This window comes from Pogona vitticeps, chromosome 1 (genome assembly GCF_051106095.1).
Source record: "Pogona vitticeps strain Pit_001003342236 chromosome 1, PviZW2.1, whole genome shotgun sequence".
Taxonomy (NCBI): Eukaryota; Metazoa; Chordata; class Lepidosauria; order Squamata; family Agamidae; genus Pogona; species Pogona vitticeps.
The window spans coordinates 75,858,320-75,872,444 of record NC_135783.1 but is presented as its reverse complement, the minus strand read 5'-3'; the positions used below and the strand labels follow the sequence as shown (position 1 = coordinate 75,872,444).

The window sequence follows — 14,125 nt, the reverse complement described above, 5'->3', positions numbered from 1 at the left end:
GTGTATACTTTATCTCAGCTGTTTCTGTTTCATATTGTAGCATTTTTTCAAAATGGCAACTATCATGTCCTACTCTGTGCAGCTAAAAATAAAAACAATAGTAATAATAATTGAAATTATCTGAAACAGGTTTTTTATGTTGCCATTGTTGGTGCCAGATTTAATTCCATTGATTCTTTTATGCACTTTGTCTTGTGTAGAGTGCAGAAGGGCATTGTTGGCATCAGACACAGAGATGGACCACAGGTCATCAGGAAAACCATTCAGAATGAGGACAGAGCTGACATGGTTGTTATCCTCTGTGACTTTGTGCTCACACACAATTATTTCACCTATCTCCAGATTAATGGAACTGCCATGAGTACTCACATGGTATCACAATATGCAAAGGTATTCATGGCTGACCTGGACCAGTGCTTTTAACCGTTGTATCTAAAAACCACTCCTCCATTTGAGGTACAGTGATGACATTTCTGCTATCTGGACCTATGAGGAGAAAAAACATCCTGGAGGAATTCCACCAGAACTTGAATAACTTTAATCCTAACATAAACCTCAATCTGGATCAGTCTACACAACAGGTACACTTTTTGGATACCACTGTGAAACAACAAGGGCATCATAGCACCACTGTATTGAAGCTATACTTACTAATACTCATATTTGCATGCCTCCAGCTTCCATCTGGAGCACACAATAATGTCTGTTGTCTACAGCAGGGATTTGCAACCCCTGGTCTGTGGCCCAGTGCCAGTCCGTGGGCTTCCCAGGACAGGGCCGTGGAGACAGATCTCCGCCCTCCAGCACACCCACATGGTGGGTGTGTTGTGCTCACGGGGTGTGTTACAACACGCCCACCCGCAAGCGCAGCACACCTACCTGCGAGCGCGGGAGTGCCCCCTCCGGTCCACAGTTCCAAAAAGGTTGGGGACCACTGGTCTTCAGCCAAGCCCTTAGCTATAAATGCATCTGCTTGGACCCACAAGATGGAGGTTGAAAACTCAAGAATGTACAAAAACATTAATCAGGCTATAATAAACGTCCAGTATGGTTAAAGAACAAATTAATCAGGCAAGATGAATCCCAGGAGCAACCTAATGCAAGGCAGACAAAGAAGAGAAAATGGCCAAACACCATTAGTTATCACCTTCAACCTACAATTAAGACAACACATAGGCATCATAAATGATCTTCAACCCATTCTTGATGAGAATACTTCCATCTTCCAAGCCATTGGTGGAAGGCCGATATTTACAAACACACACACAAATTCAAACAACTATTGACACACAACAGACTACTTAACACTGATACAAAGATGGGAACTGAACCCTGCTACAAACCCAGATGCCAGGTATGTCCCCACATCTACTCAACACAATTAAATGCCACCGCAAGGTCACACACAACATGAGAGGCATGTTTACTTGTTCCTTTTCTAATGTGATCTATGCATCCTTGCCAGCAATGCCCTTCATTCTACATAGGAGAAATGGGATGATCTCTGCAGAAAAGAATTAATGGAAATAAATGTGGCATCAGGAATGGCAAAACTTGTTTCAGATCATTTCAATTTGGACTTGAAAGTTATTATTTTGAGGGGGGGCACTACAAAATGAAACTTGAAAGAGAAACAGCTGAGATAAGGTATATCCTGATGCTGGAGACCTGCTTAAAAGGACTGAACATCAATGAAGGGTTCTTACACCATTACCAAATTTGAAATGCTAGATGGATTACATAGTATATACGCCACTTGTGTTAACTAGGCTATTGCTAACTTATAGACTGAAAACTGGCATTATTCACAGCCAGATAGGTTTTACTAATAAACCATTGTCACTTTGTCGATTATCTGTATCCCCATCTGGTCATGGGGCCATGTATAAATATAACAGTCACATAGTCTCACTTTTATGTATGAGGAGGTGAATTTGATCCATGAAGCTCACATTAAAATATAGCAGTTAATCTTTAAAGTGCCAAAACATTTTATCTCTTGCGTGCTAGCTCTCTCTATCTCTCTCTCTCTCTCTCTCTCTCTTTCTCTCTGACACACACACACACACACACACACACACAGAGAGAGAGAGAGAGAGAGAGAGAGAGAGCGAGCTTTGGTGGTGTTTTTTGTCTGAGACACATTTCAGGTAGTTTATCATGTTACCTAAGAACATGTGTCAGAATATTTTTTTTAAATTGTATCTTCAGTATAAATTGTATCTTCAGTATAATGGGAGACCCTGCATGAGAATATATTTGAACAGCATTTGTTCATTGGAATCATGTTCTTTTCTACAAATCTTATTTCAGAGTAGTATTTGGCAATTGTAATGGTATCGCAATGGTTGATTACATCCAAAAAACTACCCTCTTAAACCTTGGCACCGTTGAATTGTATGGCTCTAATGATCCTTATAGAAGGGAACCTCGATCGCCACGTAAAAGCAGACAGCCATCTGGAGGTAAGGGAAAAAATTACTATTTCCTGCTAAAATTGTGGGTGACTCTTCCACTTTTACTGAATGTAAACTAACTAGATGTACAGATAATAATTTTTCCCTTGAATGTAACAAGGAATCCAAAGGCTATAGGTTTACTGATTATTATTCTGTAGCTCTTTTTTTCAGATTACTCATCTAGTTGTAGTACATGAGTATCTTAATTGAAACATGTTCTGACTGGTTATAATTGTCCAAAGAGATGGCATACTTCTCACACCATAACGTATATCAGTCTCCCTCATCTTGGTGCCCTTCAGGTGTCTTGGAGTTCATTTCCCATCTGCCCAAGCTGATATGATCAGGAATGCTGGATGGTCCAAAATATCTTGAGAACATCAGGTTAGAATTATTATCCATCAGTTTTCAGTTCAGCAGTAGGTTTCGTGATTTTTCCATACCAAATTCTCTGAATTAATTATTTCAGAAGATCACTCAGCATTCTCCCCCCCACCCGCAATTTGAATATAGTTATCTCATTATACCGCATTGAATTACTATGGCCTATATTGACACATAGGTGCAATGGATGACATCCTGTAAATATAATTGCAGGAGTGGAATCCCAAGCCTAAACGTCTGAGGGAAGGAAACATTTAGAAGTATTTCATGCTGTGTACAATAGCCCTAGTACCTCTCTGCTCTGAACAAGTTTGATATTGTAAACAGATAAAGTTTAATGTCAACAGTGTATTTCTTCCCCATTGGGTCTTAGCATTCAGCCTGGAGGCAGGCGGTGCAGTATGGCCTCTCCCAATTTGAAGAGACACTTGTTCAGCAGGCCAATACAAAGAGGCAGTCGCGAAAGCAGCAAAATCAGGGAGCTGGACAGGGGGCAGATTCTGTTTGTCTTCTGTGTGGAAGGGATTGTCACTCTCAAATTGTCCCTCTCAGCCGTTGTTCCAAGACCTCTATTCAGAGCACATTACCGTAGTCTCTCGAGACTGAAGGATGGCTACACACATTGGGTCTCAAGTCCTTGGAATGAAGTTTTCTTCACTTGTTTCATGCTTAGTGTGGCATACAGTGACAAATCAGGAAAAAAGGTTACTTCCTGAACTGCAAACGGTGGGCTAGAGGATGAAGAACAGAAGTGTTATTAATTCTGACTCCAATCTTGCAGGGATGATGCCTAAAAGAAGAAACTGAACTTTACAGTGCATATTTCTGTATGTTTATAAAAACAGCTGACAAAAGAAGCAGATTTTTTTATTAGTGCATAAGTGCAAGTTATTAGTGCATAAGTGCAAGTTATTAATGACATGTCATTACTACATGAACATTGCAAATGACTGTTACCCATTCTTATGGCTGTAAAATGGGTTATTGAAAGTATCTTGATTTCTGGATCCTGGTTTTAGCTATTGCTGATTCTCCAGTTTTATCTGATTTCCATATTGAATATCAGATAATTATTCATTTTAAAAGGAAAATTTTTCAGTCCCCATATGTTAGGATATTTATAACAAATATTGTTTACATTTAATTAAGCAAATGTTTAGCTAGCAAGGACAGTTTATTTCTTCATTTGTTTCTTATCAGTAGTGTTAATGGTTTCTACATATTATTCTCAGACAAGAATGCATGGAATGCAGATTAAACAATTGCTTGGCCCAGTTTTAGATTCTGTTCCAGATAGCATACTCATAACATCAAGTTCTGCAGCACATTTTCCTGTCTCCAAACATACTTTGTTGGTGTCTTTGTCTTTCCTTTCTCATTGCTTCACTAAGGCATGCTGGTTTTGGCTTCTTGCATGTGTGGCCTCTCTAGCTTATATTCAGAATCTATGAAACAACTTCGCACCTCTTATATAAGTAAGTCATCTCATAACAATGAAGTGTTTGAACATCCAGCTTGATTAGGTTATGCACATTCAGTCATCTTGAAATTTATTTTAATATTACCCTTTCTATTAAGTTTTTTATCAGTGATATATTCACAGAGATGGACTTTTTAATACTTACACAATTGTATTATGTAAGATACTACTGCTACAAAACAATGCAATCAAAATGACTTGAATCCCACCTTATCTTACTTCATGGCTACTGGAGGAAGGAGAGCTAAAGAGCAGGGTGGATTAAAATCAATGATTTTTTTAAAAACAGATTTTTTTAAAATTTAAATTGGATTTTTTTATTTTAATCAATTAGTTTTAATTAAATACTTTTGGAGGAAAAATCTATCTAAATATAGTTTTCTGTTTACTTTCTGAACATTATAGTTCAGTGGTTATTCAGTATGAAATAGAGTTTAGTTATTTAGCATGAGGCTGTGTATTCATGCAATATTTACATTTTTTATAAACTAATTCAATTAATCCCAAATTATGCAAACTAAAATAGCATGCACTTTTTCACAGTAAAAATGATATAAAATAAACAAAGTTCAGGAAAATACCTTAGTTCCATTGTTCTTCTGCAAATCTATGTACAAACAATAAATGCATTACCTTAAATGCTAGGTTTTAAATTTGTTTGGAGTGAAATACATCTGTACCAGGCTCCAAGTGCGAGGAGGGAGTGGCATACAATAAAAATGAAAGTGAAACCTTCTGAGCAGCTTACAAACCTTGAGATCTATGTTAATAAACTGATGTTTAAGCAAATCCAAGAATATGTAATCTATATGTTATTGTTTTAGTTAAATAAAACAAATAAGTAGTTCTCCAAATATGAGTGATTCACCTATTAAACTGAAATCATTTCTAGCTATTTAGTAATCTAATCAGTAATTATTCTAAATACGTAATCTTCATCTGGTTGCTAATATTAAAGATAATAATTACCAGCAAGAATTAGTCTTTCCATTTAAAAATAATGATTTAAATGAGTCTTGCTGACTAGTGATTTAAATAATGATTTAAATCAAATCCATCCTGATACCAAGGTTTTTTTTCTGCCTTGTAATACTACCATGTGGTATAATGAACAGAGTGATAAAGTAGGACACAGTCCCCACTCAGTCATGGAAATTCTCTGAAGAGTGTCACTAGTAAAACCATTCCTTGTATATCTTATATACCTTAAAAGCCTTGTTAGGTCTCCTAAATCAATTTTGACTTGACAACACACTGTACATCTACTGCAGCCCAGATCCTGCACCCTGGAACCAGTTCTCTGCACTGGATGCTTTTGAGACCCTGCCTGTTTCTCGCAGTTCTAGTCCTTTATATCTTGCCAAAGGATAGCAGCCACTTGAGGATGGAAAGAAATTTTGTATAGATTAGCTATTTTGCTCAGCAGTGGTGGTAGTGCCTTTCTCATAGCAACATTACTTCTTTGTCATTGATTGCATTGTTCTGTATTTCTATCCCAAGTTGTTTTAGGGACTGAAAGCCCTGGGGTGAGTCTGTAGCAGGAGTAGGCAATGTTAGGGAATCAATGGCCCTCTAGAAGTCTCTGTTGTTCCTGACCATTGGCTATGCTGGCCATAAAGGATATTGATTTTTTAATTAAAGGCTATGGCCCATCTATAGTGTAGCATGCCTGGCAGATACCCAGGTCACAGAAACAGTATCAGTTCATGCCATGTTGGGCACAAGGAATAAGATAACATGACTAATAGCTTGTTTATACCTACTGCATTATTTCTAGATCAATGTGAAAGGAGTTCAAGTATCAATGTGAACGGAGTTCAATGTGAAAGGAGTTCAAAGTTAGGGAGGCATCAGAAAGCCGTGCTCTGCTAATGAAATAGAAGATTTCAAGCAAATCAAAAAGCTGCCCTTTGAGTGTAACTCATAACAGCCAGAATAGATGAGGTGTGATTTGCTGTTTAGACATTTCATTACTTTTCTCAAAGACTATTCAACAAATGCTTAATTTATCTTGCTCTTATTAAGCATGAAAAAGAACCAGTAAAATATCTGCTGTCCTGTTTCTGAAATTTCATCGCACAAGAAACCAAACTTGCAGCCATTAAAATTAGAACTTTGCTTTTTTTAAAAAATTGTTGAATTCTTAAGGAATTACTACATTTAGAATAGTCAGCATTTGCTTATGCTACTCTTTGCACATAATCATGTAGTGCACACGGGCTGGGTTAAGAAGCAGTTGAACTGTGTGTTTATAGGGTGAGGCATACACAGGGTGTAAGTGTACTTCTACAAATTAGTACATAAGCTGAAGAAATGCATAAGCTATACAGTCTTTTTTTTTCTTTCTTGCTTGCTTGTTTTATATACTGCTCATTTAGTGGAAGCACTAATCTGGACAGTTTACAGGTTAACAACTTAAAACTCCCACAAACAAAATGCATTCAACAATATGGCGATTCACAAGCATAGGACTAACATTCATACAAAAAGAAGGGGGGAAATCAACATTAAAATTAAGGTAATCTATTATCTCATTGCTGGGGGATTTTCCCCCCTCCTGGCAGAACATGTTTCTTATTACATGTATGCATCAAGTTAAAAGCACAGCCGCCTTGGGTTCTTTTTAAGAAGAGATATACATGTAATAAGAAACATATTCTGCCAGGACCACAAACAATGCAGATTGCTTTGGAAACCCTGGGTGGGCTTTGGCTTGAGCCAGACACAATGTGTGTGTGCGTGCACATGTGCGCGCGCACACAGACAGAGAGAGATACTGTACATAGATTAGCCTGGAGTGACCTGCTCTGTGGTACATATTTATTTATTTATTTATTTATTTATTTATTTATTTATTTATTTATTTATTTATTTATTTACAGCCTATCTATATGTGTGTGTGTGTGTGTGTGTGTGTGTGTGTGTGTGTGTGTATACATATACATATACATACATATATACATACACACATACACACATACACACATACATACATACATACATACATACATACATACATACATACATACATACATACATACATACATATACACACACACACACACACACACACACACACACACATATATATGCCCTTTATACTGTATATAGGCTGTAAGGTATATGCACCACAGAGCAGATCATCCACTCCTGGCTCAGCTTATCTCAGTTAATCTGACTCCCTCTTAATAACCCCATGCTAGGGTAAAAAAAGAGTTTTCTACCATAATTTGTGAGGAGTCCTGTATTACACTGTGCTGTATTCAGTCAGTGGCCATGCTTGAAAGCTTGCTAACATGAGGGAGAAATTTACAGAGACTAGTCAGAAGTGCTGTAGTGAGAAGTTTTCTAGGAAGCCCATTTGTACATAGAGAGGCCGTTGGCATCAGATCTTGGCATCCTGCTAAATATTTAATTTTATTACATATTTAGTGCATTGAGAAATCATTAAAGGTTGTTAAGATGTTTTATATTTACCTCTTCTCTGCATGTACATTCTGTAGGTAAGGTTAAATGTGTTATAATATTTCTTTTAAAGCACTTTTCAGTGGTTTCATACAGGTTTGGAACTAGTCATCTGAGCTGTCGTTAGGATGCATGTGACAAAAGGTGCAATTTCAAGTAATGTTGCACAGCGGGTATATCTGTTTACAGAGATGTTACTTCAAAAATCTTCAGTGAAAAAAATGATTCTTGCAAACATACTGTTTTCATTCCCGCTTCAATCTTCACAATTATCCATTTTCTATCATTGACATTTAAACAGTAGAGCAAACGAATAGGCAACCTAGTGCTCTGTAGATGGCTTTGGAGTGCAATTCCCATCGGCCTCAAACAGTATGAATTGTCAGAATTTATGTGGTCTTTTCTGTTTATTCCTCAGTAGAAGGAACACAGTCCAACATTAGAAATTGTCAACAACTGTTAAAAAGTTTTTTTAAGAAACTCTAAAGTGTGCTTTGCATTTTATAGCAGGTCTTTGTGACATTAATGAAAGTACAACTGTGCAAGAGGATCGTTGCAAATCACCCACCTCAGGTAATTAATTGCTTTTGTAAGTACTTTTAAAACCTGAAAAGAATGTAAGATTTTGTGCTCTATGGTACTTCTAGTATACTTCTAAACCTAACTGTGATGTTGTGTATGCACAATTCAAACTACATGAACCTATGGCCAGAATCCTATTACAAATTTATGTTTGTATAAGAAATATCATGTTTGTTATGCCAACAAATTGCTGCTCATTAATGAAGTGCCCTGGAATGAAACCAGCACCTTGTTAACAAGCACCAATCTGCCATCATGACTTCTGTGATTTCCTGTCTGTAAGCGTAAATCAGCAATAGGACTCTGGCCAATATTTTGCTCTTGGCTTACAATCTGTCTCAAATATCAGTGCCACTCATTTATCCATTCCATGTTCATCATCATTTATTGTTTATAATGCTTAGAGAACATTGCCACTTGAAATATTGTATATGAGGGGAAAGTAGTTTAATTCCTTTGATCTGTCAATTTCAAGAAGAGATCATTTACTTCAGAAACAGTCATGCTGTTATCTCCAGCCACATGAACTTTGAGTTAATCAAGCTGGGTATTTTGTAAATCCTACAAGTAAAACCTGTTCTTGATTCTAGTTAGCCCTAGTTGATCTATCAAGAATCATGTCAAACACTATAGTTTACAAATGAGCCTGATGGCAACCCCATTCCAAAGTCCTGTTGATAATGCAATGTCCCTAAAAGAACATCTTATTTCTGTAGAGCCAGAAGTCGAGATTTTGATTTCCTCCTCTAACTCCTTAACCGGGGCTAGACTTGATTATACATAGGGTCCCTTCCAGCTCTGCCGTTCTAAGATGATGATAATTGTAGTATAAAATGTACAGATGGGAATAATATCAGAAGGAAGAAGAGAAAGGGTGAAACTGTCGCTGGAGTTCATAATTTCTTGGTTCATAATAGGAAATGTTGACTTACTATATGACCTCTTCACTAGTTCAAATGTTCGTTAAAATTAACAAAAACTCATTAACTTATCCGATTATTCCCAATGGTGGGAGCAGTTGGTGCAAGAATAGAGGAGAGACATTCTTACTCTAACTCCAACTTATCTGCGCCTGAACAAGTGGTAGCAGTGTAGAATCTAGTGAGAAAGTTTGTATGTTCTGTGTGTTCACAATGTGTATGGAAGGAATTGGGTAAAACTTTGCCCTTGACAATGTGATTTGAAGGAAATTTAGCCATTTGCTGATTTTGAGAATTGGGTGAAGGGTATGGAAAGCCATAATTTGCTAACAGCCCAACTACAGCTCTAATCTGGGATGGAAAGACAAAATCACTAAGTATTTTTAGATAGAGAAGGTTGAACTTTACACTAACACTTGCATCAGGAATTAATCTTCCGAAAGGTAAGTAACATTTTTTATTTCCAAATAATTTTAAGTAATTCATCTTTTCAGTTCACTTTAAAATAAAGAATACCAGAAAGCTTTACTGTGTGTTCCTGTTTTATCTTGGTGATATATAAGTCATAACAGTGTTTGTGATTGGTAGCAAAATTGATAATTTCAACATTAGTCATTATAAACTCTCTTACGGACATTAAAAGATCTTATTTCCTTGTCATAAGAACTACCTGTGCAGCACCAGCCTGTAAATGCATTCAGTTGTCAGTATTGAGCAAGCAGATGTCTCTGGGAAGCCATTCCCTGTTCTTTATCTCCAGTATAGAGTGATAAGAGGTATACTACCTCTGTACATAGTGGATGCAGTATGACTTAACTGGAAAAATTGACATACAGTTTTAGTTAATGTGTTTAGAACTTGCAAACTGTCTGATCTATTCCTGCCAACGCTCCTGTTTTTTCACCATTAGATAGCACATGAGACTGGGGAAATTAGCTGTGAAGAATACTCAGTCCCTTCACCCTTGTGCCCATGTTTTCATTCTTTTTACTAAAGTAAACACAAACTGGCATTCCTGATACCCATTTTAATTTCAGATGAAATGTTAAAACTTAAGAAGCTGCCTTATACCAAGTCAGACTGCTGGTCCATCTTGCCTAGTATTATCAATTCTGACTGGCAATGGCTTTGTAGGATTTCAGACAGAATTCCTTCCTAGCACTGGTATTGCCTGGTGCTCTCACATCCAATTTCTAATCACGTTCTTTACCATCTTAGCTTCCAAAATGAGATGAAATCTGCTACAGTATTTTTTATCTCATTTTGTCTTGGCAGTTTGTCATTAACCAAGGAAACTTTCAATGGAACCAAAAAGACCATACTTTTGACCTTAATTCCTTTTCCTTCTGAATTAATTTGACAGCACAAGCAATGCAATAAATTTAATAAAAATGAGCATTATATTTGTTGTTAGCCTATTAACTTTTCTGTAAATCGGATTAATGTAAGTTATCTTGCCAAAAACTTTTTTCTCTTCAGTTACCATGAATAAACATATACACTCTGTGCTTTCATTTAGCTGTATGACCTTTCTTTTACTAGAAAACTGTGGTACATTATAATTCTGCATTATAAGCCCTATGTGATGCAACTGAGACATGGAGAGTCACGGCTCTATCTGTCTGTAAAGCAAGACAAATGTCTGTATGCAGATTGAGAGCATCAGGATAGCATAGTTGATTGCCTATACAAAAACCATTTTATACAAATGCAGACTAGGACTGTATGTTCCTTCTTAAATTTGTCACTGTTTTGTATGGTATTTTGTGCAAATATCCATTTGTATGTCCCTTTCATTCTTGTCTTCACTCATGTAGGTTCTGGTTCTCCCAACAATTCTGATGATGATCAAAAAATGAATAATTTTATAGAAAAGGGTATAGTATTTTTTTTATTTTTAAGCGTATTATCATTCTTTTTATTAGCTCATATTTTTTAGTAAATTGACATTTTGTATCAAAATATTATTTGCAGTGAAGACCAAAGGCAGAAAGTTTTCCAAGATGGTAGCCAGTGATATAGGTAGGAACTAGAAAAACTATCCTTTGCTCCTTACCTGGTAGCTTACTCTGTGCAGATCTTAACTGTGCAGCAAAGTGAAGCAAGTTGCATTATTTATTTATTTATTTAATATTGCTCTAACCATAAATGGTGTTCCTTTGGGATGCTTCTTTTCCAATATATGGTGCTTAATGATTAACACAATTTAAGATACTGGGTTCTTAATTTCCTCAGTTTGTACTTGCATATCTGTCTACAAAGGTTTTGGTATCTATTGAAAAAATGGAAGGGTTCAATCCTAAAAGCAATGATGCATACATAATTTTAACATTGATGTTAATGTCAGTGTTTAATGAATGTTTCAGGTTATCTTGAAATGAGTGATAAGATAATGTTTTCAAATTTTTAGGCAATAAATAAAAACATTTTTATTCCTGTATTTTGGAAATTAGTATATAACTGTCTTTGTATTGCTAAGCTATGCTAAGTGAGAGGAAGTTGGTAATTATTTACTAAGTTTGGAATACGTGCATAAAGTGGATTGAACCCTTCTGTTAAAATAATGGTAAATTATATATTAACATATGGTATAGTAAAGAATACCTTCTTTCTGAGACATGATTACTCTTCTCTCTTTATGTTAAAACATAGTATTTGTTTAATATATTTGTCTGTTTAAATGCAGTCCTATACCACTTACAACTATGAATAAGTCTGCTGTTTATGAATCACTGTTTAATGGTTTATTTATAGGAAATTTTACGAATTATGGTTAGGAATGTCATGTACATTGAAAGCAATGACATATCTCCCTTCTAAATTTGCATGTTCACAGCATGATGTCTAATAAATTGTTATTTTATTGATTTTATGTCTTCTTTAATACCCCCCCATTTACCATTGTGTAAGGAAAGTTTAGTTGTAAATGTTACCAAAAGTGGCTAAAATCATGTTGCAGAGCTCCATGTTCACAAAATGATGATGTCAGCAAATTTGGTGATTTTGGGGTGCAGGTGACTTCATCACATTATGTAATGAATCACATGACCGCCCCAAAATTGCCTTCAATCTGTAGAAGTTTGCTGTTGATGATGATATCATCGCCTTTCCACATGCAATACAGCAGAACAGGATTTCATTCTATATGACAAAAGAAATGTGGAATCAAAATGCAATAATTCTTTTCTTGCATTTCAGCTTTTCTAACCTTCTGAACCTGTTAGGCAGCTCAGGCTGAAATTATTGTAATACAACAGGGTTTTTTTTGAAGAACTTTTAATTTAAGTTAATATTTCTGTGCTCCCTTTCTCAAATAAAGGGATTAAATGTGGTTCACAATCATTAAAATATAAGTAAAATTAAAAGCTCAATAAATTATTCAATTAAAAACTATTATACAATTGTATAAAAATAAGTCATGTAAAAAATTAACATTAAAAGCAGTTAAAAATGCAGTAAGCCAGACCTCAGCTTTAATACCAAGTGTAATTTTAAAAACCTGTTACATGCTATAAGAAGAATAAGAGGGAGGGGACCAACCTATTCTCCTAAGGGAAGGCATTCCACAGCTTGGGAGAAGCCACAAATAAGGGCCTTTCTTGCATTCCCAAATGTATCTGTGAGGACAGTGAAGAAGAAGGCCTCTTTGAAGACCTTAGGAGCCAAGAAGGCTCATATGGGGACACACAGTCCTTCAAATATTCTGAACCCTAGCCCTATAGGGCTTTATAGGTCATAACCAGCTCTTTGAATTGGGCCAGGAAACGGACCAGCAGTCAGTGAAGCTGTTGTTGCAAGAGAATTGTAGCTATCTGTAACCAACCCTGGTCAGCAGGTTGGCTACAGCATTTTGAATCAGCTGAAGTTACCAAACTGTCTTCAAAGGCAGTCCTGTTTAGGACATGTCAAAGTAATCCAAAATGAGATGTTACTGAGACATAGGACATAGTCAAATTAGACATCTCAAGTGATGCCTGTGTACCAGCTTTAAGTGTGCAGAGGAACTCCTGGCCATTGCACAAACCTGAGCACCCAGGCTCAGGGGGGACTCCAGGATTCCAAGCTATGAGCCTGAGTTTCCAAGGGTAGTGTAACTCCATCCAGCACAAGATTCATCCCTATTGTCTGACCAGGAGCAAGTCTGTCTTGTTTGGATTACATTTCAGTCTGTTAGCTCTCATATAGTCTGTCACCAATGCCAGACACTGGTTTAAAACAGGAACAGCTTCCTTGGAGTTGGAATGGAGAGACCGAATTGAGTGTCATCTAAATATTTTATCAACAAGAAACACAAAATAAAACAAAGGCAAAAATAAGGAAGACAAAAATGTTGTGATGCCTTAAAGACTAACTGCTGTATTTTAATGTGAGCTTTCATGGAACAAGTCTACTTCTTCAGAATGAGAATATAGATACTACGTGACAAAACATTCATACATGGCTCTAAGATAAAGAGATGGTGTTGGTTGTTTGATTCAAGTTGTGGCATTTCACACCTAGTGATGATTTCAGTTCTCTGTTTGGTATGCAGTTCTTTTCTTTGGAAACATTGTTCTGTAAACAACAACAATGCTTATTGGTTAAAAGAAACCCAGACTATAGAAATAACAGCAGAAACAAAATATAGTAATGAGTTTCTGACTTTACCTTTGAAGTTTATTCTATAAGGGTGACTGGGAAAGAACCTAGCTATGGAAAATTACATCATGATTATTGTAGTAGTTCACATTTGGTAGTGGCTTAAGAATCTTTGACTTATACAGTATTTAATTCATTGAGATGGACATAGAGCATATGTACAGTACATATTTTGTCTCAGATGTTTCTGTCTGGAT

General features: G+C 36.3%; 1 protein-coding gene across 7 annotated transcripts in view; it reads left to right on the top strand.

The window, feature by feature from the left end:
• Nucleotides 1-14,125, top strand: part of STXBP5 (syntaxin binding protein 5) — a 185,813-nt gene that overhangs the window by 148,380 nt on the left and 23,308 nt on the right. For 2 of the 7 annotated variants that reach the window (XM_020810218.3, XM_072995589.2), the window contains exons 18-19: nt 2,314-2,465; nt 8,299-8,361. In XM_020810218.3, coding sequence (XP_020665877.3) covers nt 2,314-2,465; nt 8,299-8,361 — 215 coding nt within the window. Of the gene's footprint in view, nt 1-2,313; nt 2,466-8,295; nt 8,362-11,107; nt 11,168-11,264; nt 11,313-14,125 lie in introns of all 7 variants that reach the window. The other 5 variants (XM_020810128.3, XM_020810054.3, XM_020809900.3 and 2 more) reach the window with 4 other exon arrangements.